This window comes from Nothobranchius furzeri, chromosome 19 (genome assembly GCF_043380555.1).
Source record: "Nothobranchius furzeri strain GRZ-AD chromosome 19, NfurGRZ-RIMD1, whole genome shotgun sequence".
In the NCBI taxonomy this organism is placed as follows: domain Eukaryota; kingdom Metazoa; phylum Chordata; class Actinopteri; order Cyprinodontiformes; family Nothobranchiidae; genus Nothobranchius; species Nothobranchius furzeri.
The window spans coordinates 7,196,870-7,223,554 of NC_091759.1; the positions used below are offsets into that span (position 1 = coordinate 7,196,870).

The window sequence follows — 26,685 nt, forward strand, 5'->3', positions numbered from 1 at the left end:
CGGATAACGCTCGAAACACGCGGATTCTTCCTGATGTAAGAGGTGAGTCTCCTCTTTGTTTTGGTTGTTTTGGCATCGACATCATCCTAGCACGCAACATTCTGTGACTCTTAAAAAAACAGTAAAAACGGTGAGAAACGCTGGCAGCGAAGGCCGTTAGTGATCAGGAAACGGCTGGCAGCGAATGAGTTAAATAATAATTTTGAATGAAAAAGTTAAATTCACATTCACATACATTAAATTCACAGAATGCGCTCAACATGTAGGAAGGGGGATTTTCACAATATGTCCTTCTCCATTAAAAAACAAACAAACAAATGACCTGCACAAATAAACTCTATCACATATTCTCATGAATTAAAAGGTCAGGAAACCTTCTGCACTTCAATACCATTATGACCCTTAGCAGGGTCGGTTATATATGTCTCGATTGCTCCCCATCTGTTGAGCACACACTTGAATTAATCTCAGCTTCCAGCAGAAGGTATCGAGGATGCGTTTGATATTCCAGATAACACAGATCTCAGCACCTTCATCTGTGCACAGCTGGCAGCACACTTCAACAGACTTGACTGAGCCATATATGATACAGGAAACGCTAGCACTTGAGGTGGCATGTGAAAGGGAGATGAAATGAGGGAGGAATGCCTCTGAATCAAAGGATAGCATGTGTCTACTATCATCTGAATGTCTGCAGTGACATCTCTTTTACCAGGATCTCTGTCTTTTCCATATTTTCTCATTTACAGAAGCACCTTGAGCTTGCAAGAGCAAATATTTGCTTAAGCCACCTAACATGATGTCATATTATACAGAAAACTTAGGTTAAAATGAATATGTGCCATTTAGTCAACGTAGGTTTGGCCATTGATCTACAGCCTGGAGTAACCCCTGGAGGACGGTAGCTGTGACTGCTGAACGGAGGGTGATTGCTCACACACACCTAACAAAGCTTTTAGAAATATGAGAGGGATTAACTTCGACTGCGTCTGCCAAAATAGACTACATTCAGGAGGACTAAGCTCAGGAATGCTCCGCCATACCAACCATTCAAGCCATTCCAGTAAAAACTAAATAGAATCTAAACTTTAATCATGGTGAGGCAAATAGTTGTGTGAACGTCTCCTCATCTTACATCAAAACATTACACACTCCATACTGTACATTAATGCCACTGTTTTGCACATACCAACCTCTGTACATTTTATCTCTCTTATTCTATTGTTTACTTTATTCATTTGTTAAATATGTATGTACGCATTATACACACACTCACATGCACACACGTAGAAAAATAAAAAATAAAATACTTAGCACACACATTTAGGAATGTATATAGCTTAAATACTATATATATTATTACTTAGATTAGCCATTTTTATATTTTGCTTGTTTTTACGTTATTGTATTTTGCACAACTGTTGCTGTGAAGCTCGCACACAAGAATTTCACTCACATGTACTGTACCAGTGTACCTGCACATGTGACGTGACAATAAAATCGATTTGATTTGTAATCGACATTTCAAAGTCAGATATGGGCATTTGTTACCATGAGAAATAAAAAGACCTTTCGGATCCAATGATGTGTTCCTTTTATGACCGAGAACTTGTTTTCAAGCCACAGTTATTTTAAGATAATTGGAATGTGAGCGCCATTGAATTCATCTGTTGCATCACGTTCTCAAACTACTGAAAAGATTTCTGCTGAAGGCCAACATTCATCATTCTGAAAGAATGCAAAAGCGAGGTCCACTTGAACGCCATGCTCAAAGCTCCCAATGAAATGTTGTCACACTCGTCAATGACCATTTCACAAGGTCTCATAGAAAGTTTCGTTTTAAAGGGGACATGTTATGCAAATGTGACATTTTGCGTCTTTTTTGCTGCCATGTGGGTCTCTGTTGTCTCTACAAACACTCCAAACCTCAATAAAAAACCTTCCATCCATTTTCTATCAGTGTTTAAGAATTACATACCCTAACCCTAACCATAACCCATTAAAATGCAAATTAGCATGTGGCGACATCTAACAACTTTCTGGGTCAATTTCAGCTACTTTCTATTGGAGACAATGGACAATAACAGAGGGATTTCCATTACCGGAACTTCAGGGTAAATGCAGCGAGGAGGAAGTTGACCGGGAGATCCATTTGCCCAGTCCTGTTAGCTGTCGTGACTCCATTTACAGTTTGTCCCTGTAAGGAATTTGCTAAAACGTCGGCCCATCATGACCACTGCGTTGTTAGTTACGTCATCGATTGGTGCAAAACACGCAAAACCCAAAAGCGCCAACAAATCGTGTTCTCCTAAATGCTGGATCTCAGCCTCATATGCATTTCTTATTTCTTGATGTCATTTCTGACTGAGTTACAACCAATCTGCTGCGTTCCCGCCCACCAACTGCACCGGGCCTTTTACAGGGCCACTCCCGAGTACACACCTCTGATTAGGTACTGAAAATCAGAAGGTTCCTGAAAACAGCCATTCGGCCAGCCCGGTCAAGCATGTCGGGAGGTTCCTGTAAATGTACCCTGAAGTTCAAGTAATGGAAACACGCCTAATGGCTGTTGAAGCTGGAGGAGCAGCGGCTCTACTCCAACATCTTCCAGGATATTGGAGCTTCTCAGCATATAGCAGCCTGAGTGGGGGATGGGTAGGCGTGGCCAGCAAACAGCTGAAATATTTTTATGCGAGAGAGATTATGTGCAAAACCCTAATCGTAACCCTTTAACTTTTGTACTTTAAGTGTTTTTAAATGTTCGGTTAATGTGATTAACTGAACATAAAAAATAAACAAATCTGCATCCTTGCAATGCTGCTCGAAAGCATCTGAATCATCAAAGCCAAATTAAGACATTAATGTTATGATCTAGCTAACACTTTTTACAGCCCTGAGTTGTCACCAGCACACTTCATACTCGGGTTTGAAAGATGTGAGGCTAAAGAAATCCCACACTAATGTCTAGAATCCTGCCTCTTAACACCAAGTATTTTCTTAGAAAAAGGTAAGATTACAAAATCTCAGCTATAAAAAGCCCACCCCAACCTTTCAGCTTCCTCCCCACGCGTACCAGGGTTATTAATGGCCCACTATTTGAAATGGAGCTGTTCCTAGAATGAAACAAACACAGACGTACATATACACACGCACACAAAGTCTAATAATAAACTTGCACAGCCTGGCTGGGGAAGGACAAAACGTCACTGTAGGTGTGAATGTGATAGTACATTCAGTACAAACACGCCATGGCTGGTCTCAGGGTATTTTTGGCCATACTGCTGGCACATATAGCTCTCACAACACTTAATCAGGTAAAAGAATGTTTATTCTTAAGAATCGATGAGGGGGAAGTGGATGAGCTCCAAATGATTGCATGAGCTTATGGTGCAGCAATCATCCATGGGTCAAGCGCTGAAAAGAAAAGACGGCAGGATGTATGGATCCAGTCGATACATCGCACAACACACAGAAAGCTGAGTAAGCAATTTGAAAAGTATTTTGTGTCTGAGAAAAGGCCTAAGTTGATTATTTCCAGACCATCCTCCTGACTGAACGGAAGGTGCAGGTATATAAGAAAAACTGTAGAGCAGCTAATTAAAGGTGCATTATGTAGAAACAAAGTAAAAATGACACCCTGTGGTAAAATGTGGTTACTGCATCCACTTTAAATCGATGAACTATAATTGTCGGCGCCGCAGCATTAGCTCCCAGAGGAGACACTGCAATCCCACACTCACTGATGATAAACAGTGGTTACGTCCCTCCTTCCTTTGTTTCGAGAAGAAAAACTGACAATTCCCGCAGCCAGCTGGATACGAATTATGTTTCAGTATGACTTCCTTCCTAAATGACTGAAACGTTAAGACTCTTTTGGGATTTTCTCACTGTAAAATTCTCTATATTTTTTAACATACTGCACCTTTAAAAACACGAGTTCAAAAATAACATTTGCATTAATGTGAATTATGTTTGATAAAGTCATGAAAGAGCGGCAACAATTTAAATATTATCTGTAGTTTTTCTTTAACAAACCACTTTATTAGGTACAGCATTCTACAGCTGAGTTGGACCTCCTGTTGCCTTCAAAACAGCCTTAATTCTGTTGGAAACATTCCTCTGTGGCAACACAAAGTTAAATCCAACATTAACCAGTTCCACCACATCCCAAAGGTTCTGGACTGGATTGAGATCCAAAGACTGTGGAGGCCGTTGGAGTCCAGTGAACTCATCGTCATGGTCAGGTAACCAGTTAGAGATGATCTGAGCTTTGTTCCATGGTGCATTGTCCTGCTCATCCATCAGAAGATGGGTCCACTGTGGTCATATGATCAGCAGCAATACTCAGGTGGGCTGTGGCATTTAAACCAAGCTCAAAATTATACTAAAAGGTCCAAAGTGGGTCAAGAAAGTCTCCACCACACCATTACACCACCAGCAGAAGCCTGAAGCACTGAAACAAATCAGGATAGATCCATGCTGCCATATCAACACCAAATTCTGACCTGACCATCTGAATGCTGCAGCTGAAATCATGACTCATCAGACCAGGAAAATTCTTTCTCCTGTCTCTTCTGGTTTAGTTCTGGTGATCCTGAGTGAATTGTGGCTTCATTTTCCAGTTCTGAGCTGACAGAAGGTCCATCTGCTTCAAGATTCATCATGTTGTGGTTCAGAGATGCTCTTCTGTACACATTATTGTTTATGTTTATGTTTATTTATTTAGCAGACACTTTTATCCAAAGCGACTTACAATTTATAACCTGTAGGGCATGTTGTGATCTGTGGGGGAAACCGGAGTACCCGGAGGAAACCCACGCATGCATGGGGAGAACACGCAACTCCACGCAGAAAGGCCGCAGCAGAGTTTCGAACCTGCAACCTTCGTGCTGCGAGGCAGCAGTGCTAAACACTGCGCCACCATGCAGCACATTATTGGTTGAAACCAGTGGTTGATTGAACTACTGTTGCCTTTTTGTCCCCTTAAACCAGTCGTCCTATTCTCCTCTGACACTGACACCAACACGGCATTTTCATCTGCAATATGACTGCCCACTGGACATTTTCTTGTTTTGGGGTTATCTCCAAATCCCAGAGAGGGTTGTGTGTAAAACTCAGATCAGCAGTTTCTGAAATACTCAGACCAGTCTGCCAGGCACAAATTACAACACTAAATCACGTAAATCCTCTTTCTTCTCAAATCTGTTCTGCTTCGACTTCAGCAAGTTCTCTTCACCATGTGTAGATGTCTAAAAGCAGAGCTAATGGCATGCGATTGGCTGATTATCTTTTTGTATTAAAAATAATATTAGATTGTGTACCTAATAAAGTGGCCAAATACTATATCCATATGGACTGGCGTTATGTGAAATGACCCCGCTGAAACTGTAATACCAGCAGTGATGTCATTACTTCCTTCTGATAGCATAGAACTTCACCAATCGTTGCAGCACACAAACACTCCATCCCCTTCGTCGCCAACAGCTAAACACCAACTATTAGTTATAGATCCACTTTAGGAGTTTCAGGAAATTTGTAAGATGACAGGGAAAATACGACGACTCGGTCCTCACAGCTGTTGTTTCTCCCTACCAAATCAGCCCGTTCATGACTTTGCTAAGATGTCAGCATATCGCAATTGTTTCGCCGGTGAGTGATGTCACAGGTCAGCGTCAAAAGGCATCCACAGACATTAAACTCATAAAAGTTGTATTCTGTCAAAGTATTAGGGGTGCTGAAAAAAATCGATTCAAGTCTGAATCGGGATTCTTATTTATAAAGGTTCAGAATCGATTCCAAGAACTCAAATATTTGGCATGTTACAGGTTTGAGATGCGCTTTTTTGATCTTAGGAGAGTCAGTACTCCATTTACTTTTGTGGTCCCATAAATTGAGATGATTTATGTTTGAATCTGCTGATAAGAGGGCACTTGAATGTAATGTTTTCCATACTCAGAAATTTGAGATATTCTCATGTTTATTTTCTAAGTTGGTAAATGAGTACTCAGGATTACTCATGTAACTTGTTTCTACACATACTTGAAAAGTATTTGACCATATTACTTTCAAAGCTACTGTTAGGTAACTACAGATTTGTTATATTTTACAAGGTAAGCAAAAATAAATGTTGTCTTTTGGTCAAAAGATTGCGTCTGTTTACAGTTTTAGAATCACTTTATTTTACATTGTAAATTTGCATTTTTGGAGCATGAGCAGTTTAAAGTCAAATAAAAATGTCCCATAGCTTTAACTAACTTGTACAACAACGTATTTAATCCTGGAGATGACACTCTTTGTTAATACTGATTGTGAATCGATTTAAATTGAGAATCGAGAATCGATTCTGAATCAAATCGGCACCCCAAGAATCGGAATCAAATCAAATCGAGAGTTGCTCTAAAATTCACATCCCTACAAAGTACGCTATAATTTAATCTATGCGGGGGGTGGGGAGAGCAGCTGTGTGGCATAAAAGGTGGCATTTAATGGCAAGAAGAAAACCAGTTTTTTACAGCGCTCTGTAGACCACAAAACAGCGTACATTATGAAGCTGTGGCGGAGGGGGATTCTGCCACATTTTTCGGGTTTGAGAGTTTTAAAACAGGTATTTTAAAGCGATATGAATGCAGCTTATTTTTTTGCTTCTGTTCTACTTCTCCAACTGTACAAATGTTGTTTTTTTTTTTTTTTGGCTATGTTTGAAGATATAATTTTCCTTTTAGTTACAACCAATCAGCAAGAACACAAGGCCAGCCCAGCGACTCTATCGGGCCTTTTCAAGTACAAACCCCAGTTCAGGTACTGGGTTGGCCCCTGAAACGGTCCAGAAAGTGGTCCTATTGAACGCGGTCAAATGGAGACATTCGTATACCGTGAAGATCCGGTGAATTACCCAAGTTCCGATAGTGGAAACGAGCCAAATGTTCACATTCCCAACAAAAACACCAGCTTTAGAATGTTAGGCTGTCTTTCCTCATATTAAGGGCTCTTTTAACATATACATGCAATTATAAAAACAAAACTTGTAATAATTTCATTATTTATTCATCTATAAGACGTGTGTTGGAGTTTTCTAATTAAAAGCACCTATGCTGTTGGTGAAAAACACCATTCTGGAGTCCTGTTCATTCTTGTGTTTTTAAAAAGCACTCATAACTTTTAGTTGTTGCTGCAAGAACTTTCCTTGACATCATTATTGAATTTTACATGTTTTCTGTAAAGTAGAAGGAGTCACCGCTCGTCTGGGAAAGGTGCTGGATCAAAAAGTGGAATAAACAAAATAAGAATCTGCACACTTCAATCTGCGATATAGGAATTTATTGGTCAAGCTTTCGGTCAGAGACCTTCATCAGAGACCATTTCTTCCTAGCACTCGCGGAGTACAGACGCTTCTCTTTTCGCTCCCTTATCTTTTTTTCCCAAGGCTCTTTGTCCTGACAGCCCACAGAGCGCTTCTCTGCATTTCTTCTGAAAAACCCTATTTTTAACCATGGATTTGATAAATTGGTCATTCAACGCGATTGATAAGATTTTTTCAACAATGAGAACGGAGCAGGGGGCTCCCACATGCCCACAGAGGGACACACCTGACGGGGTATATGCTGGATTCCTGGAGGGAATGGAAGAGCATATGCCTCTGCCAGCTGTCCATTGAGGACATCGAAGACGTGTGGATATCCGGGCTGATGATCACTGGATTTCTCCTGATTGGAGTGGGAGGATATCTGGTTTTCTGGAAATTTGGGAAGACGGGAGCGATTGGAGGGCAACCCGCACCCATGGAAAGCACCGTCCGTGTGGAGACTTCTCAGACTGGGACGTTACTCGAGGTGAATCGTAAGCTGGACAATGTTCTAGCTGCGATACCGGTATTAGTGCACAAAATGGATGTCATCTCGGAGAGGGTCACCGGACGGTATGGACAAGTTTAAAAACCCAAATTGGCTTCACTGAAGGACTGGAAATGATCAGTTTAAAGACTGAAGGCAGAGAGGAAAATTATCTCAGCCTGACCCAAAGTCTTGTTATCCGAATCTGACGCCCTAGCAGCCTTGAGCGGCTACAAACCCCCACAAAGGAATGCAGACAGATGCTGTGAAAACCCGACCCCCCCCCCCACCCCCCTGCCTTCGGATTGGTGGACTTCAGCCTGGAAAGGTCATCAGCTGGAGGAGTCAATGTGCTCTGCGCTTCTCCCAAGATCTCCCTCCCACCTGTGACTACAGTGGATGAGCGCCTTAGATGGCTGCTCTCGCTGGGGGAAACAGGATCCCAGCCCCCCTCGCCTTCCTATTGGAGTCTCATGTTATGTTGTGTTGTGTGAAGTCTGTTGCATATCTGTTGAGGTGTTTTTTTGCAGAGCAAAGCTGCCCTCCTGGTGGGAGGGTAGCTGTGAAGTGCCTTGTCTTTCCCTCCTCCCGAATCAATTCCTCATGCAACCCTCTTATCTCTATTAAGGTAGCGCGACTCGGGTTGCGAATGACCAGTCACCAATTCTTGTCATGTGTCTTGCCCATGTATGTCTGATCTCTGAATTGTGTGTACTGAAACTAATTTCCCTCTGGGATTAATAAAGTATTGATTGATTAATTGATTGATTGATCAGGAATTGTATTCATCAATTCCTGAATATGGTCTCTGACCGAAAGCTTGACCAATAAACTCCTACATCGCAGATTGAAGTGTGCGGATTCTTATTTTGTTTATTACACGTTTTCTGTAATAAATCTTTTAAGATCTTATGTTCACCTTGAGCAGCATTTGTTTCACAACAAAGCAAAACAAACTACGTAGCGTAACAAATGTGATATGAAATATCTTGAGTAATCAGATTTGGCATAAAATGGTAACAAAAAATAAAGTGAGCAAAAACATAGCCGTGCAACTGCAGTGAAAGGAGTGTGAAAGGGAAGACAGCCGAGTAAAAACAACATGCTGAGTAATGTGGAAGAAAATATGTAGAGAAATGTTTATTTGGGGAAAGCGCAGCCAGTTTAGAAGGCAGTAAAAGCCAGAGACTGGCCAGTGGAACAGACAGAAACAATGGGGAGCAGGAGAGAGCAAACTGTTTGGATAAATCCAGTCTCTCAGTGAGTGAGCCTTGCTGAGGGTTACTGATGAAATGACTGCAAGACTGGACGTTAGCAGGGAAGCATAGCTTTCATGCTAGTGCTAGTGTTCTCTGTTCAAGCTGTGACTCACACTGGCAGGCTACAAAGATATTTGCCTTCTAAGGGCTGCAGCTCAAGGTTCTGTGGCGCCGAGGACGTTCGCCGGCTGAGCTGTGGTGATACCGTGTCCTCCTCTGCAGAATTTGGTGGGTCGTCATCCTCAGGGGGAGATACAACCACTTCTGGGATGTCTTGAGGGCCGAGGGCTGCGCAATGAGTTCGTGATGGGCTCTGAGAGCGGCGAAACAATGAAGGGGTATTTTGAGGGGTGCTGAAAGGGGAGGGGCCAGGAGACAGCCCACTGTTGTAGGACGAAGAGGGCAGGAGGTGGTTGAGCAGAACGGAGACCCTTGACTCTCGTCTTTGGGAAAGGTTGGACACAGAAGACGACGACCCTGGCTTGTGGAGAGAGAGACGAGAGGAAGACAGGCCCTCTCCTAACAGAGGAGACAATGGCAAAAAAAGGAGAGAAGGAAGAGATAGGAGTAGGATAAGGAATAAGGGATGGAACAGAAAGGATAAACATATGAAGTAGATGTGCAAAAAGACAAATGGTACCAAAGGGAGACAAAGTGAGAAAGGATGAGCAGCAAGAGCATCGAAGACGTGTAGTTAGAAAGTGTCGTGCTAGCTTAAACATGAGCTGTGTGCACTCAGAATGAATCAGAAGCATGTGGGAGGGTCTGCAAGAACACAAAACGTGTTACATTCAAGGCCTAACAAACCAGTTGATACTAAATAAGGGTTCAGAGGCTCTGCATGCTGCCAAGGATGAGTTAACAAGATGTTAGTGCACAGTACGTGAACAAGTTTGCTAACACAAATGAAACATTCAGGAATACTACACAATGCACATTGGTTTGGTCACACATCTTCCACATAGCAACCACTGTGAACACCAGCCTTCAATGGGACGTATGGAACTTTTCAAATTTGCAGGTAAATGATGTGAGAATGCAGGCTTAACAAGAGCCACAGGCACAAAGTGAGTAATGTGACCTCATTCATTGATAAAACCTCTGACTGCAGGTTTGGTGTCGTGCCCATTCAGGGAAAAGGAAGACATTAACACAACACTTATGACAAATAAAACATTATTCTTAACATGTCACCTTGAGGGATAGAAACAGTCATTAATCTGAACCCCAAAAGCCAGGCCAGCCACACAGGTTAGCACATTAGCACCCAAATTTCTCCTCCACCAACGGGGGACTGACATCACTCTCTAAATTTTACTCACTTTTACCATCCATCTCCTACGCTGGCAGTGAAGGATTTGAACAGCGGACTTTTAAGAACAGTTCCCCAATGGTTTCAACAGATGGAGGAACAAGAAATGTGAGTGCGATGTAGAATCTCACCGTTTCTTTCAAGCAAGAGTGGGTCAGAGTGTTTCTTGCCTATGTCAGCAATGGATCGCACCAGAGGGAAGCGATTGCTGAGCTTTCTCTCGTTCTGATGGTGGTGTTTCTTCAGCATTGCTTCCCGCACTTTGTTGCGCAAATCCTCCTTCAGCTGGCCTGAGGCCACCATGCTGTCTATCAGCATATCTGTGTCAGTAGTAAAAAAGACAAACACAGGAATAAAAAATAATGGGGATTGAGTTTGGTATTCTAAAAGTATTTGGTATTTGAATGAGTTCTGTAAAGCTTGCCTGCAATTTCCTCGATGCTGTTGGCCCTCATATCGAGCATGACTGTACCGTTCAGTATGCAGCTACGCAGCTCAAACAAGCTGTGCAGGGACAATGTGGCCACGTAAGGTTTACTCCACCTCTCACCGCCATCTTCCACATCCTCTTCAAATTTTAACCATCTGAAAGACACAGATGAAAAAAAAAAAACCTAAAACACTGAATCTAAATAACACAATTTGAAAGATGTTTTATAAACCCTCAAACCATTAACTCATTCACTGCCAATGACGACTAAAGTTGTCATTTGCATTTTTTACTGTGTGGGCGTCGGAACGGGCCCCCGCACTGTGAGAACAAACATCTCAGCTCTAAAGCCGATCTTCATCCGCGTACGTCACACGTCACGTGATCAGGAAGCAGAAAATCCATGTGTTAGGAGATCGTTTTGGGCCGCTGCTGTAAAAAAAAAGTGAGGCGCGAACCGGAAAAGCGTCTGCCGATCACAATTCAACAACGGATTATGAAAGAACGGATAACGCTCGAAACCCGCAGATTCTTCCTGATGTAAGAGGTGAGTCGCCGCTTTGTTTTGGAGTCGACATCATCCTAGCGTGCAACGTTCTGTGACTCTTAAAAAAAACAGTAAAAACGGTGAGAAACGCTGGCAGCGAAGGCCTTTACAGACCAGGAAACATCTGGCAGCGAATGAGTTAAAGTTTTAAATTACATTAACCTTGTTGCAACCAAAAGGCACATGGTTTTCTCTTGCGGAGTGCACAGGCTGAAGCAGGGCTAACTAAATGAATCGCATTTCAAAAATTCTCTTTTTTTCTGAGAGAAGAATTCTCTTAAATGGCAGGACGACCTTGGTCAAGTTTATAACAACTGATTAATAATAACAATAACTGTCCTTAATGACGTCCTTTGTCTGTGGTCTTGCACATAGAGCAGTAATCGAGTTTGTAAGAACAAGCGATTGTAAACAATGGTTGAACATGTTGGGTCAGAGCATTTTTGTTGCGAGCAGTGACGTTGCTAAACCTAAAACCTGGTTATTATGTTCACAAGCAATGGAGAATTCACAAATATCAACTTTGGTCAAAGTGTGAAAGAATTGTGTTTGGTGTTGTTAATCTTCGTTCTCGTGTGGATAACAGGCAGCCTAGAAGTCTAGACAAATCGTAGAAGTAGCAATGGATTTTGCTTTGTGGGTTGGTCTATCCACAGTCCATAGTAGCCTTAGCAGGTCTACCATTGGCCCAACAGTTTAGTGTCTTGCCAATCACAGTGCTCTGTGTTTGTTGGGTTGTGCTCGTTTGAAATGGCTTTGGCATCAGCTTAGAATGTTTTCGACGTAGGTGTTTTGTTGGGACATGAAAAGATGGAGGTCATTTATTCAAAAAAGGATGTACTTGCTTCTTCTCTTCTTCTTCAGTGGTATATGACAGACTGCCCATTGACTGATTTTCATAGCAATGAATACGTCATGTTCTTCATTGATCTGACTGGTTTCAGCACTATCCAACTGCGTGTGGAGACGGCTTGAAAGACAACTGTGCATTCTGCTCCATGACTGAGCTCATTTTACAGGTCGTGGCTATTTACATTTACAAGATGGACTGACAGGCTAGATGACATGCCAAACTTTAGGAAATATATTTATTTTGTGGGATACCCAGCTACATGTGTACAGGGTCAGGATTATGACAGACCTACACTACGTTCCAACTTTATGCGCCGGCTGTCATTAACCCGTCGGTGTTAGCCTGACCTGGCAGTTTCTCTCCACTCAATGGCATCACCATCTCTAAAGGAGAGCTCATCCATCTCAGTAAAAAGGTCATGGGGGATGTGCTCGAGGTCATCGTCCTCTGTTCCCAGGATAAACTGTACCCTCTGTGATGGTGTGTCTAGAGCAGAGTGGATAAAAAATGTTAGTTTTACTAAAGCTACAAAATATGGTCAACACATAACTTTTTTTTATTTTAAAAAACTGTCTCACAAAATTAAGTTTGCTTTATGCTAAGAAAAACTAAAATCAATGTTATGTCAAAAATTATACCAAAGGGGATTTTGTTTTCATACATATTCCAGCTTATGTGAAAGGTCACTTGTAATTCTGAGAACAAAAAGCTAAGGACCCAAATCAAGAAGAAACATCAAATTACAAATCCAAACAATTTCATGTGGATTTTCTTTGCCATCTTGTTTCACTGCCTTATAAATCTGGGTAGATTATGCATGACTGCTAGCAGAAAAGCAACAATAAATGTAATAAAATTATAGAGCAGAAATTGCTGCATTTTGAGCAAAGAAGAAGAAAATATGCACCTACTGAAGGAACTTAAAGTATTTTTTGAGTTTCTTGTTAGGGATGGGTACCGAATTCCATAGTACCGACCGAGCACCGATTCACTTCATTTGAAACGGTGCCTCGTTTCGGTACCCGTCCTTCACAACGAGAACTTGCCTAGACAGCTGCGCATGCGCAAGAGCGTTATGTCATCGGTCGCTGTGAGCGAGTTGTAAACAGAGCAGCATGTGTAGAAAGAACAAACGCTAAAGCTTGGGTCCACTTCACTAAATGTGATGGGTAACTGGGTGATGATGAAACCAGCGACAACAATCTAAGTGAGACATCCTCATCTTAATCTGCTCCGGTAGGTAAATAAAATGTAAGATAACGTTAGCTTGATTTGTTAGCTTCCGTTTCACTAATGGTGCGTTCGCTTTCTCCTCGGAACTCCGAAATTCCGACTAGAAGAACATGAACGCGCACTAAAGTTTGGCTTCACTTTACTAAATGCGACGGGTGATTGGGTGAAGATGAAACCAGCGACAACGATCTAAGTGTGAGGCATCATCGTTTTAATCTGCTCCAGCAGTTAAATAAACTGTTTAAGATAACGTAGCTTGATATGTTAGCTTCCATTGCCACCATTATCATGTAATGGTGCGTTCGCTTTCTCCTCGGAAATTCTAACTTCCCAGTTGGAAAAATCAATTGAAAAAAGATGGTAAAAGGAATGAAGATACACAGCAAATTTAGTTCACAGTAAAGATGTTTGCTTCAGTTTAATTATCAGCTTATAAAACTACAAGGACGATGTTAAAATACAAACAGTTGAATGTTATTTATCGTGATATTTATCAAATATTGTTATATATTGAGAAAAATATTTATCTAATTATAAAAGAGAATTAAAATATTAAACACACAAAAGTATTGAAAATTGGTACCGTTAAGTACCGGTATCGATTCATAGGTACCGGGAATTAGTACCGGATCGATTCAAATGTCACAGGTACCCATCCCTAGTGTCGGTGCAGAGACTTCTTACACAAGGTGCCTGCGCAAATCACTTAAAATGTCATAGACCTCAATCTGTTAGATGCTCATTGCGGTGGCCTTTAGTGCTTTTTAGCAGTTTAAGCACTTCATGATTTTTATCTTGAGAGGTGCTATAGAAATGACATTTTCTTCTTCTATTTTTAGTAAAATGTGGAAGAAGTAAGGTCATTACTGTCGACTTGGTGGAATAAATAAAAACGTTGCCAAACCATAACTGGGTGATTCTCTTCCATCTTCTTTTCCTTCCTCTGAGTCTCTGTCCTTCTTCTTTCTGTGATGTCTGTGTCCTCTGTGGCGGTGCCTTCGTTTGTTTTCTCGTCCGAGAGGAACGTGGACACCGACGTACACCGCTCTGTGGCCTGGGGATGAAAAAAAATCACTTTTATGTTCAGAACTTTTTACATTCCAAAGTAAACCAGGTCAAATAAAATGGATTGTACAAAATACTTTTCCTTTTTCGTCCACTTCATATTTGTTTAGCAGTTTCAAATCTCAGGAAGTCAAGAGCAAAAATACACCATTTTGTGTCTTCTAATAAGGGCAAGAAAATAACAAAATCACTGCATTCTCATGAAAAACAGGAGATTTTTTTTATTAAACTGCAAGTTTATATAATAAACAAAAGCGCCACTCCAAAAATAGACACTAAGAAGAGAAAAGTTCTTGTTAAAGTTCTGGACAATCTTGAGGGAAACCAGACAACAACATTTAACTCATTTTATCCCTTAATGTTTTCTCTACTTCCCTTCATTTTTATAACAGCCACAGAGGAAGTGTGCTCTGAAACAAACACACCATTTTCACCCTCTACACTGTGCCAATTCCCATTTTTCACAGATGAGTCATCAGTCTTTTGATTTTGAGAAGAAGCCCTGGAGGAATAACACCAAGACGTAGCACGAAGAGGAGGACACAGCGGATAAGGACTATAGGAGTTAAATAAATGACGGAAGACAGAAAGACTAGAGATTAAGACAACGCTGATGAAAGAGGACAGAGAAAATTTGTCAGCTGGATGAAGAGCTCACCTCTGAGCACTCAGGCACACTTTTAACAACTAAGGTGAATGTAGAAAACATTTAGTTCAGCGAAAACTATCTGTCTGCAAAAGTGACAACCCTAAAACCAGTATCTCACTGGGATGAAACAGCTTTTGTGAGGGAGTCTCCAAAATGTTTCAAAGAATTTGAGAAACCTCCTTGAATCACCCGACATAACCCCATCCCTAGCCCATTTGTAAGAACGCTGACCAAAATGCGGCAGATAAAACTGCTTTGTAACAACCTCCTTATTTTCTGTTACCAAGCAACTGACCACAGTCACAACCCAGTGAGATGCTGGTTTATGGGTTAGGGTTAGGGTTCAAATCCAAACGTTTACATTAGTGATGCACCGATATGAAATTTTGGGGCCGATACCGATATTAAGATCACTGTGATGGCCAATAACCGATATTTGCCGATACCGATATACTGACATTAGTGCTTCTAAAATCAGCAGATTTTGTATAGAATTCAATTATTAAAGCTGAATTTACTTTATTATGCACACACAGCACACACATGTATGGTTCTGAGATGATTACATTCACTGTTCACATGACTAAACAATTACACGTCATCCTCTGAAACAGGCAAACAAATGGAGACGAGATGGAAAAAATATCGGTTGTTAATGTTGGCCCGGTTTTATTAATCGAATCGATACCGACATGTTAAAAATGGCTAACATCGGCCGATACCGATATTGATGCCGATATATCATCCACCCCTAGTTAACGTTCATGCTGAAAGTTAATGTGAACAGAACATTCGAACCATTACAGTTTGTGTATTGATGCTCATCATCATTGATCATGTGATTAAAAACTCTCTTTAGAACAGCAGAGCTCACACTCAGTAGCTGGGTGATTTTAGGGCTTGTTGACACAATTAATTGGCATTTTATCCATCATAAACTTAAGCAGAAGTTATTCCGCCACTTCTAACTGTACCAAACGAAATCCACAGCAGGTTAAAATGAAATTAAATAGCTTTAACTTACTTTCCAAGTCATCTCTGTCATAGTTTGTGTGGGTTGTGAAGCTGGACTTTCCATGATCGACTATCGCCTCCTCATCTAGACCCTAGGAACATTATTAAGAAACAACAGAGTATAAAAGATCAGCATTAACATATAAAAAAGGGTTCCAGATCAACTTTTTTACAATTAGTAACTTGTCTTATCTTTGACCAGGACATGTCATTCAAATCCCACATTAAACAGGTTTATAGGATTTCCTTTTTCCACCTTTTGAATATTGCTAAGATTAGATGCATCCTTTCTAGGAGTGATGCTGAAAAACTAGTTCATGCATTTATTACAATAAGACTGGATTACTGTAATTCATTAGTATCAGGAAGCCCACATAAAGTAGTTAAAAGTATTCAGCTTGTCCAAAAAGCTGCAGTTAGAGTTCTGATGAGAATTAAAAAGAGAGATCATATCTCTCCTGTCTTAGCTTCACTACATTGGCTGCCTGTTAAATTCAGAATAGATTTTAAGATCCTCCTTCTCACATATAAAGCTCTTAACAATCAAGCTCCATCATACATCAGTGACCTGATTGTTCCATATGTTCCTAACCTAACACTTCACTCTCAGACTGCAGGTTTACTGGTGGTTCCCAGAATATCTAAACATAGGATGGGAGGCAGATCTTTTATCTATCAGGCTCCTCTCTTGTGGAACCAACTCCCAGCTTTAGTCCATGAGGCAGACACCTTTTCTACTTTTAAGACTAGGCTTAAAACATTTCTTATTTGATAGGGCCTATGGTTAAAATCTGATGTTAGCCCAGATCTGGACAAGTGGGGAAGTAGAGGGAGGTGGAGTGTACAGTCTGCAAAGACGGCGCCCCCTTGCCCTGACTCCAACATGCTACCATCTAAAAGAATAGGTTATCCAGAGTTATCTCTGTAATTATAGTCAAACTGCTGGAGGATACACGGACCACTTTTCACACTCTACTACTTTCTTCTACAATCTGGTCTTTAACTGTATTATTTCCTGCTATTTCAGCTGTGAACTTTATTTTTTCTCTAAGTGTTTTTCTCCCAGAAGAAGCTACAATGATGTTCTGCTGAGCTGTGGTGGCCTCATGGAGGGGGCCATCGGCTTGAACGCTGTTGCTAACCACTTAAACATTGTCCCTCTCCTGATAATAACACTTTACTTTCTTTGACATTGAATGTGCTACTACTAGTTTACCCATTTGATTATAAATTCACAAGGATAAATACAATAAAGTTTATCTCTCACCAAATAGAATATTTACTAAGAAATCACAATGTAACCATAGACACATCGCTTAGTGTGTGTGTGTGTGTGTGTGTGTGTGTGTGTGTGTGTGTGTGTGTGTGTGTGTGTGTGTGTGTGTGTGTGTGTGTGTGTGTGTGTGTGTGTGTGTGTGTGTCTCTGCTCTGTCTTCTCGATCCCCAGTGAGTCGTGGCAGATGTATGCTTATACTGAGCCAGGATTCTCTGGAGGTTTCTTCCTGTTAAAAGGGAGTTTTCCTCTCCACTGTTGCTAAATGCTTGCTTAGTATGAGGATTGCTGTAAAGTCACTGACACTAGTCAGTGACTCCATGCAATTTGCTGGGTTCCTTATATAGGAAACATTTTACTGTGCAAAGTGCCTTGAGACGACTCTTGTCGTGATTTGGCGCTATATAAATAAACTTGAATTGAATTGAATTGGTAAACAGAATATTTGTACATTCTTTCTGAAATAAATCCTAGAAAAATGTATGTACTTTTGTTAAATATATTGATTTTTAACATCAAGTGGTGTGAATGCAGAAATGTCTCTGCTAATTTTCGAGTGTTTATCTTTGTGCTTTGTCTCCTAAACAATAAGAATTGAAAATAGATTCTGTTTAACTCTTCAAACCATAAAGGTCAAGTTTCATAGCAACTTCAAGAGGCTGGCAACGACCTCATTCAAAATATTTAGTCTGATATTGGCGTCATGGAAACATCGAGAGATAGGAAGCTCCAGTTAAAGAGACATAAAACACACAGGGTGCACAGCAGGAAAAATACCTATAATTTATATTTTATAACAAAACAAAAGACAGTGCCCTTTTATCATAACTAGCTTCTATTTAAATTGATATATTTACCATGCAACAAATAACTGCTAGCTGTCAAATGTTGTTGCCTCTACATCTGACAGTTTAAACTTGGCTAATTGTCTACTTCCATATTTCACTTGTCCTGTCATTCCACATAATTTTGAATTAAATAAAGATATGACTTCATATTTTTAACTAATGTCATTTAGGCATGTCAGAATACTTAATTTATTTCAATTATTCTTTTCTGATCACTAATAATAAGAGTCTAATGCAACACAATCCTTTTATTCTTCCCAGTCAATCGCTGCTGCTCAAAGGGGAAGAGTGGAACCAGATGGTCAGGAGGACACGTGATACAGGAGGAATATGAAGGCCTTCGGTGCCTCAACACGCCAGTCACCTCTACTGACCGCACCGTTCTAGACATGGAAAGTGTATACTGCCTGTCTTTCACTCACCCCATTTCTCTGCTGGCTTACTGCCATTATTATTCCTCTGACCACATTCTGATCTTCACACATCATCACATTCATTCTACCGTTAGTCCCCCTCCTACGATGACTGATGCCAGCATTCACAGCTGTTACTGGATTTACATATTAATGAGCAACATGGTGGCTTACGGAGAATCAACAAGTCATCTTACGAAAAACAACAATAACCAGGACAAAACAATGGGTCTCCATTAAAGCGTACATCCAGCAACGGCTCAGTGTGAAAGCTAATTGAAAAGGAAGGCGGAGAAGAATGAGGGACTAACTTGTCCACGTCAAAGTCTCTGAAATACACAACTACAATACAAAAACACAAGAAACACACGTTCGTGGACCAGAGACGTGGCTGCGATGGTGGCAGGATAGCCCCTGAAAAGAGTTACGCCCTCTGTTGTCCCGGAGGAAAGTTGCTTAGCTCTCGGTGAGAATATGGATTACACTGTTACAACTTTAAGACTTTATAAATCCACAGTACATGTTATCAGTTTTGATTTTATTTTCTTCAAGAACACAAGAAACTACAAGTTTGATATCACATTTCATCTTCTTCGGTCACAGGTTTATCAGTGGAGCACAGATATATCCCTACATCTTCTTGTGGATACGTGCACAACTACTGACCTGTATGCACACCTTTTAGCCATTCTGATGCATGTTTACCCCATATATCAGGTCCAAGCCTTCAACTTTCATTTAAATACCACTCATGGTACTTTTTAAAACGAGGTCTGCTTCACAGCTATGATTCTTATGTCTTATTTCTTCATAAATCACATGACCAAATGTTTACCAGCAGGCCATACAAAGCTGGTGTGAGACTATTGCTTTAAAATTAAGCTTCTTAAAATACCTCCTAATAAAACCTGTGACGTTTTCTGTATTAGAACCTATTTACATGCCAAAGTCCTGAATGTCCTCAACCTCACATTGCTTGGTATGGCACATGATGCAACCTGCCACATACCTTGGTCAGAAATAAACCGCAGTCTATCTATCTCTCTATCACTGTCCCCAGCCAAGGAGAGCGGCGTGTGAGATCACTTCTGCCACTCGACCACAGCTGTGCTTTGTGGGCATAAAAAGCCAGCGTCATAGGAGGAGGCTTGTAGGAGGGGGAAATGCCAGCTGAGTAAGAAACGCTACCATGAATACGAGGCTGTTGACAGAAGGCAGATGTGTCTCTGCAACATAAAAAGCTTAATTACAGAGTGCCTGGCTTTGTGTTTACTCCCATGTGAGCATATATATATTTTTTCCCCCTTTGTTGACAATTATGGTTCCATGACGTCTGTCTGAGATACGTTATCAAGCCAGATGGATGCAGAAGGCACTACTAACATACACTATAAACGCCACAAACAGACCAGTATTAAAAGTTAAATACATAATAATAGCTCTTTTACAATTAGTTGAGTCTGGTGCAGTAGACACAGTCAATGCTTATCACAGGTACTCTATTCCTTTCTTCCTCAATACGATGACAGAAAACCAATCAACACGATACTGTTGGTTAAAGCTAGTGGAAGACTCCTTTAAAAGCCTTGTTCAATAATAGATTAAGCTGCCAATATAGCAGGCTTATGTATTGTGTGCTTTTCAGTGGTTATAAAAGGAAAAGCATAATGCACAAGTGACTATTTAAAGGTTTTCACAGTTTAATCTACTATAGAGTCCACATCATGTGACTGAAACCTGAACGTTGTTCCTGGGTGCATGTGGGGATTTTGGCTGGCTTACTGTAGGTATTCAGAGGAACAATGTTTAGGATTATAGGTATTAGGATGTATTGTTAAAGGGGTCATTGAAGAAGTAAACCCGTGAGACAAAAAGTTGGGTTGTAGGTAAAATTTCCTAAAAAAAATAATATTTTAAAAGAGTGGTTTACTCGTTTACATTAGGAGTGGTCTCTAGTAGGAATGAAAGCTTTGTAAGTCATTCTCAGGGGAAAGAAATATACGGGTGCACCGTTTTTCAGACGTAAAAGTTGCCCACAGCACTGCTGAGCTTCAGACGGCACATTTTATTGTCTTATTTCCTGAAATTGAAACATCTTGCCCCGGACTGGATAACAGCAATGCGACTTTACCACTGGTTTGCGATGTTGATGTTTTATCTCCACAAGTAACACAAGCCTGGAGGAGCCATGCCGTGTGGTTAAGTTGCTAACGCTAATGGTTAGCTTAAACTAGCCGAGACGTCCACTGCTGTTTGTTGGACGTTTAAACAACAGCAGCCTTCCCTGTCCATGAATAATAATTCACTGTGTGACATAGATATGTGAGGATTTTCAAATCCTAGAGTTTCACCTTCTACTTTCTATCAGAAGCTAATGCGGGAGATAGGTGTAGGAGACTATTTTCATGTTCAGCCTGCATGAAAAACTCAGAGTGACTGATTATAATCAGAAAAAAAATGTTTTGTAGTCATCCACACTTAAATTAAAAATATAGTTTAAAGTCCAGTTAGTCCTCATCACACACCGGTGAAATTACATCTACGCATTTGACCCATCCCCATGGAGGGGAGCGGTGAGCTGCAGCAGTGGCATCGCTCGGGAACAATTTGGTAGTTTAACCCCCCAACCCAACCCTTTAAAGTTTAGTGTCAAGCTGGAAGACATTGGGTCCCATTTTTAAGGTCTTAGGTATGATCCAACCAGGATTTGAACCCCAATCTCCCAGTGCTAGGACAGACACTCTGCCACTAGGCCACTGAGATGGTTATGTATAACAAGCAACCTAAATTACTGACAAGTCATTTTTATGCATGAACTAGAACTGAGTGATTAATTAGAATTGTAATGAAATTAGTACTTTTATAAAAATGGTCAAACAAAAGAAAAAGTAGAATGTTAAGAAATCTGCTCTGAACTGTTTTCATTGGCTCTGTCAGTTTTACATAATTCCATGATTTATGATCAAAACACAACAAGACTGAAGAAACTCAAAGAGAAAAGAAAGACTTTTGAGGGAAAAACAAAATGCGAAAAAGAAAAAAAGGTTTTCACATGATCCTAAAAAGTTCCAAAATGGGTTTGAAATTACATTAATTATTAGCCTGTCTGTTTGGTGGCGGTTCACACGATTACCGTTTCACTGTTGGCAACTTAACACCTTCGGTAAGAACCTTAAAAAAGGCAATTAGCATTTTAAAGTAGCTCTGTATGGAACAAATCCCCATAATTCTGTTCACTAACGGGAATGAAGCAACCTTTGTTAAAGTTTCTGCCCTTTTAATTTGATGCAATTTGTTTGTCAAACAGCTGAGGACAAAAGTCTCTGTTATCTGCATCCTACTGTGTATTTTTGTAATGTTGTATTAACTTAAAAATAGATTTAGTCTATTGTTCGTTATCATTTTGTAGTTTTTATTCACAGCAAAATGATGTCATAACTGCAGGCTAAATGATGACAAATTATAAATAAAAACATTAGGAAAACATCCTGGGACTTAAAATTTTGAAATTTAAATAGCTAATGCACGTTATTGTTGGTCCATTTAACTTTTGTGTGTATAAGAAAAACAACAAGGTAGCAGCCAACCAAATACTGAAATGAGCAACCAGCTACCAGCATGCCAACAGCACCCGTTCCCTCTGAGGTCTTTGCCAACTTCACAGTACTGGGAATGAATCCAACCAACAGGGAGTAATGGAGCAGATGTGCTGCGTAGTGAGGGACCTACTCCTTAGTATTACAATCAGAGATGAAATTACTGTGAATGCACATTACAAATTACAGTGTTAATCATTTTTGTGTCAGTAAATTTTCAGATTATAAAAGGACAACTGATATTAATGGAATGTTTGTTGATTAGCCAAAACATTTTAATTGAATGACAGAAAGGAAGTAAAAGGCCAAAAAAAACAACTGATGGTTTATCTATATTGCACCAGGTTTTCCTGGGCATGTGCTTTTTGTATTTCTGTTTTATTGTTACTTCTGTTGCAGGTAACGTTTTTGTGTTGCAGCTAATTTGGTTGTGTTGTGGTAACTTTATTTGTGTTGTAGCGTTTGTTGTTGTGTGGTGACTTTTGTATGCCACTGAAAAAAAGACGAGCCCTTTTACAAAGACCTGCAGAAGCGTAAACTTTATAACTCTGCAGGTGTTTTGTGCATCTAGGCAATGAGATTTCAGCAGCAGATCCAGTATTTGCCTAGCCTAGAAATCTAGACAGACTGTAGCAGTAGCAAAAAGATTGAGCTCTGCAGTCCAGTCTGGACATGCTCCATAGGAGCCTCAGCAGGTCTACCATTAACTTGAGCAGTTTTGTGTCTTGTTGATCACAGTGGTCTATTGGTTTGGTGGGCCAATAATTCAAATGCAATTCAAATTCAAAGATACTTTATTAATCCCAGAGTGTTCTATCGGTTTGGTGGGCCAGTAATAGCGCTCTATCAGTTAGGTGGGCCAATAACAGCGCTCTATCGGTTTGGTGGGCCAATCACAGCGTTCTATTGGTTTGGTGGGCCAATAACAGCGTTCTATTGGTTAGGTGGGCCAATAATAGTGCTCTATCAGTTTGGTGGGCCAATAACAGCACTCTATCGGTTTGGTGGGCCAATAACAGCGCTCTATTGGTTTGGCGTGCCAATCACAGCGTTCTATCTGTTTGGTGGGCCAATCACAGCGTTCGATTGGTTTGGTGGGCTAATAACAGCGCACTATCAGTTTGGTGGGCCAATAACAGCACTCTATCGGTTTGGTGTGCCAATCACAGCATTCTATCGGTTTGGTCGGCCAATCACAGCATTCTATCGGTTTGGTGGGCCAATAATAGTGCTCTAATAGTTTGGTGGGCCAATAATAGTGCTCTAATAGTTTGGTGGGCCAATAACAGCACTCTATCGGTTTGGTGTGCCAATCACAGCATTCTATCGGTTTGGTCGGCCAATCACAGCGTTCTATCGGTTTGGTGGGCCAATAATAGTGCTCTAATAGTTTGGTGGGCCAATAATAGTGCTCTAATAGTTTGGTGGGCCAATAATAGTGCTCTAATAGTTTGGTGGGCCAATAACAGCACTCTATCGGTTTGGTGTGCCAATCACAGCATTCTATCTGTTTGGTGGGCCAAACACAGCGTTCTATTGGTTTGGTGGGCCAATAACAGCGCACTATCAGTTTGGTGGGCCAATAACAGCACTCTATCGGTTTGGTGGGCCAATCACAGCATTCTATCGGTTTGGTGGGCCAATAAAAGCACTTTGCCGGGTTTGGTGGGCCAATAACAGTGTTCTATTGGTTTGGTGGGCCAATAACAGCATTCTATTGGTTTGGTGGGCCAATTATAGCGCTCTATCAGTTTGGTGGGCCAATAACAGCGTTCTATCAGTTTGGTGGGCCAATAACAGCGCTCTATCGGTTTGGTGGGCCAATCACAGCGTTCTATCGGTTTGGTGGGCCAATAAAAGTACTTTACCGGGTTTGGTGGGCCAATCACAGCGCTCTATTGCTTTGGTGGGCAAGACGATCGGAAAAAGCAGAACAACTAAGATGGTGCATGGTGGCACATTTGAAACAACTTTGGCATCAACTTTTGACTATTTAGACTTTGGCTTTTCTTTGAATCAAGATCAGAGAGAGGTTCTTAAGTCCTTCATTTAGAAAACGGGTGTATTTGTGTCTTCTTCGACAGTGTATGGCATACTGCCCCATCGACTGACATCCATAGTGGTGAGTACGTTACGTTGTTTATAGTCCTATGGCATGTGGAGACAGTTGGAAGGTCAAACGTAGCTTCCACCCCATGACTGAGGTCTATGGGTCTTGGCTAGACTATATTCACATATATAGGATGGCTTGGCAGGTTAGTATTTGCCCCATTGAAACCAAAATGGAAACATTTCTAAGAAGCTTGAACCCAACTGTTCCCAAGACTTTATTTTAATAATACAGCTTTAGTCAAAATGATTAGGTCTGTCTTCCAATCTTTTCTCAATCAAAAATGTTGTGTCAATTGCATATTTGAATTAATTGAATTGCATTTTCAGCTTTTGGCCTCTAAAAAATAAACCAGTTAATGCCACAGTTTCACAATGATGTTCCCTTCTTGTGAAACTAGTACACCTCTTCTTCTTTACTATTGGAATAGTAATATTAGGAAATGAGAACAAAAGAAATGTTTGGTAATGGGGTTCTATTTTTATCAAACAATATCTACTGTAAACTTTGTGGTTTCTTTCTACTTAACTTTCCACAGTAGACAGTACCCACTGAACAAGAGCAGTATAAGCTTTTACTCATTGGAAAAGTGATACGGCACACAACTTCAGTGTGTGTGTTTGTGCATTTGTAAGCAAGAAGCAGCAAATGGCCAAATCAATAAAAAGATTAGCTCCATTGAGTGAAGATAATAAAATCAACCTAAAAATTCATCTTTGCATGTAAGAAACATGCCCATGCATATCACACATCCAAACCCAAACGTAAAAAGCAAATATCAGTTTAGTTGTTCTTGCAGAGACTTTGCTGTTAATGCCAACAAGTGAGGATTCCATCTGGCCAACCAGGGCTCTGACGACTGGTTTGCCAGTGTAATTGTATATTCCCAGCTTGGTTTCCTAAGTACCGAAACTGAGATTAGACCAGATACCGGTAAGTCATAGTGGAAAACCAAAACGAAACGCTACCCTATCTTTACCTCCATTGCAGGCTTTCTCACACATGGAATGGAACCATTTAAAGTAACGTTTCAACTTTCAATAATAATTTTTGAATAACTCCAAACGTTATTAGACTCTGAACTAAATATTCATCTAATTCATTTTTATTCAGATTTCTTCCACAGATCAAATCCTGATACTATTACTTAAGCTTTGGAATGGCCTGTCATTGCATTTCAGTCTTCGTCTGGCTACTAAGCAGATTTGCTTGCTTTTAGTGCCCCCTAGTGTCTGTTATCAATTATTTGTGGTCAAAGCAAAAGTAAAACTTGTCTCCTCGCTGTGTGTTTGTCCTATTAACGCCTTAATCTAACTGCTGAAATGTCTCCTCAGCCTTCATTAGTCTCTACAGGGGTGATTCATAACTAAATGAAACAAATCAGCTGTGTTCATAATCGAAAACATGCCGGAAATGTGCTGGAAGAAGACTGCAGAACCAGGTAAGTAAGCTCAATTTTTTTCTAAGTTTATAAGTGGTGGCCTGGCACTCTGAAATTGCAAATGTGGCATTCTGGCCCCTACCCCAGAGGACGGTAAGGGTCTGAGTGAGATATAATTAATCCAGTAAAGGGTCATTGTAGTACATACTGGCTCAAGAAAATTATTTTTAAATATTAAAAAGTTGCAAAGTATCCCTTTAAGTATAGAAAAAAAACCACTTTCATTCTCTGGGTTTTTAATCTGCATGCTAACTGACACCTGTTGATGCTTGTTTTTGTCTTTTTCCTTTCATGTGTGTCTTAATGCGTTTTTATCTGATCTTTTCTTTGGGCTTACAGCTCCTTGGCTTTTAAGGTACTTTAAAAATAACGTCATTCATTCAGACCCATGCTTTTAATGGATGTGCAGATCTTGTAAAATGGCGTAAAAAAACAGACCATATAAATATAAAAGCGGACTTTTGCTGACTAGCCTCTGAATTATGGACTTTCCCAGAGTCTAATAACGTTTGAGTACACAACACACTCGGAAATTTGCCTCTTGCACATAATTTCTCCAGAGACCTGAGGTTCAATGCATGTCTTGTCAAACCTCCCAGAATGGAGGGGTAAAAACACAAACGTGCCATAAATACAAAAAAAAAAAGAGCCCCCTACCTTCCTTCAGTCTCTAGAGGTTACTTCCTACTTATCGCTCTCACTGTGAGACTATAAGTACTTGACTATTTTCACTACAGGTAATATACATCATCTCTACATTTAGTACGCTTCTTGTTTTGATTCGGCAGCCTTGAAGAACCATTTTCCCACCAC

General features: G+C 40.5%; 1 protein-coding gene across 5 annotated transcripts in view; it reads right to left on the reverse strand.

The window, feature by feature from the left end:
• LOC107394552 (sodium bicarbonate cotransporter 3) overlaps window positions 1-26,685 on the reverse strand; it is a 60,728-nt gene that overhangs the window by 23,930 nt on the left and 10,113 nt on the right. For 3 of the 5 annotated variants that reach the window (XM_054745079.2, XM_070547590.1, XM_070547589.1), the window contains exons 2-7: window positions 16,202-16,283; window positions 14,368-14,517; window positions 12,578-12,716; window positions 10,825-10,985; window positions 10,532-10,720; window positions 9,227-9,607 (exon numbers count right to left, since the gene is read on the reverse strand). In XM_054745079.2, coding sequence (XP_054601054.2) covers window positions 9,227-9,607; window positions 10,532-10,720; window positions 10,825-10,985; window positions 12,578-12,716; window positions 14,368-14,517; window positions 16,202-16,283 — 1,102 coding nt within the window. The remainder of the gene's footprint in view (window positions 1-9,226; window positions 9,608-10,531; window positions 10,721-10,824; window positions 10,986-12,577; window positions 12,717-14,367; window positions 14,518-16,201; window positions 16,284-26,685) is intronic. The other 2 variants (XM_070547592.1, XM_070547591.1) reach the window with 2 other exon arrangements.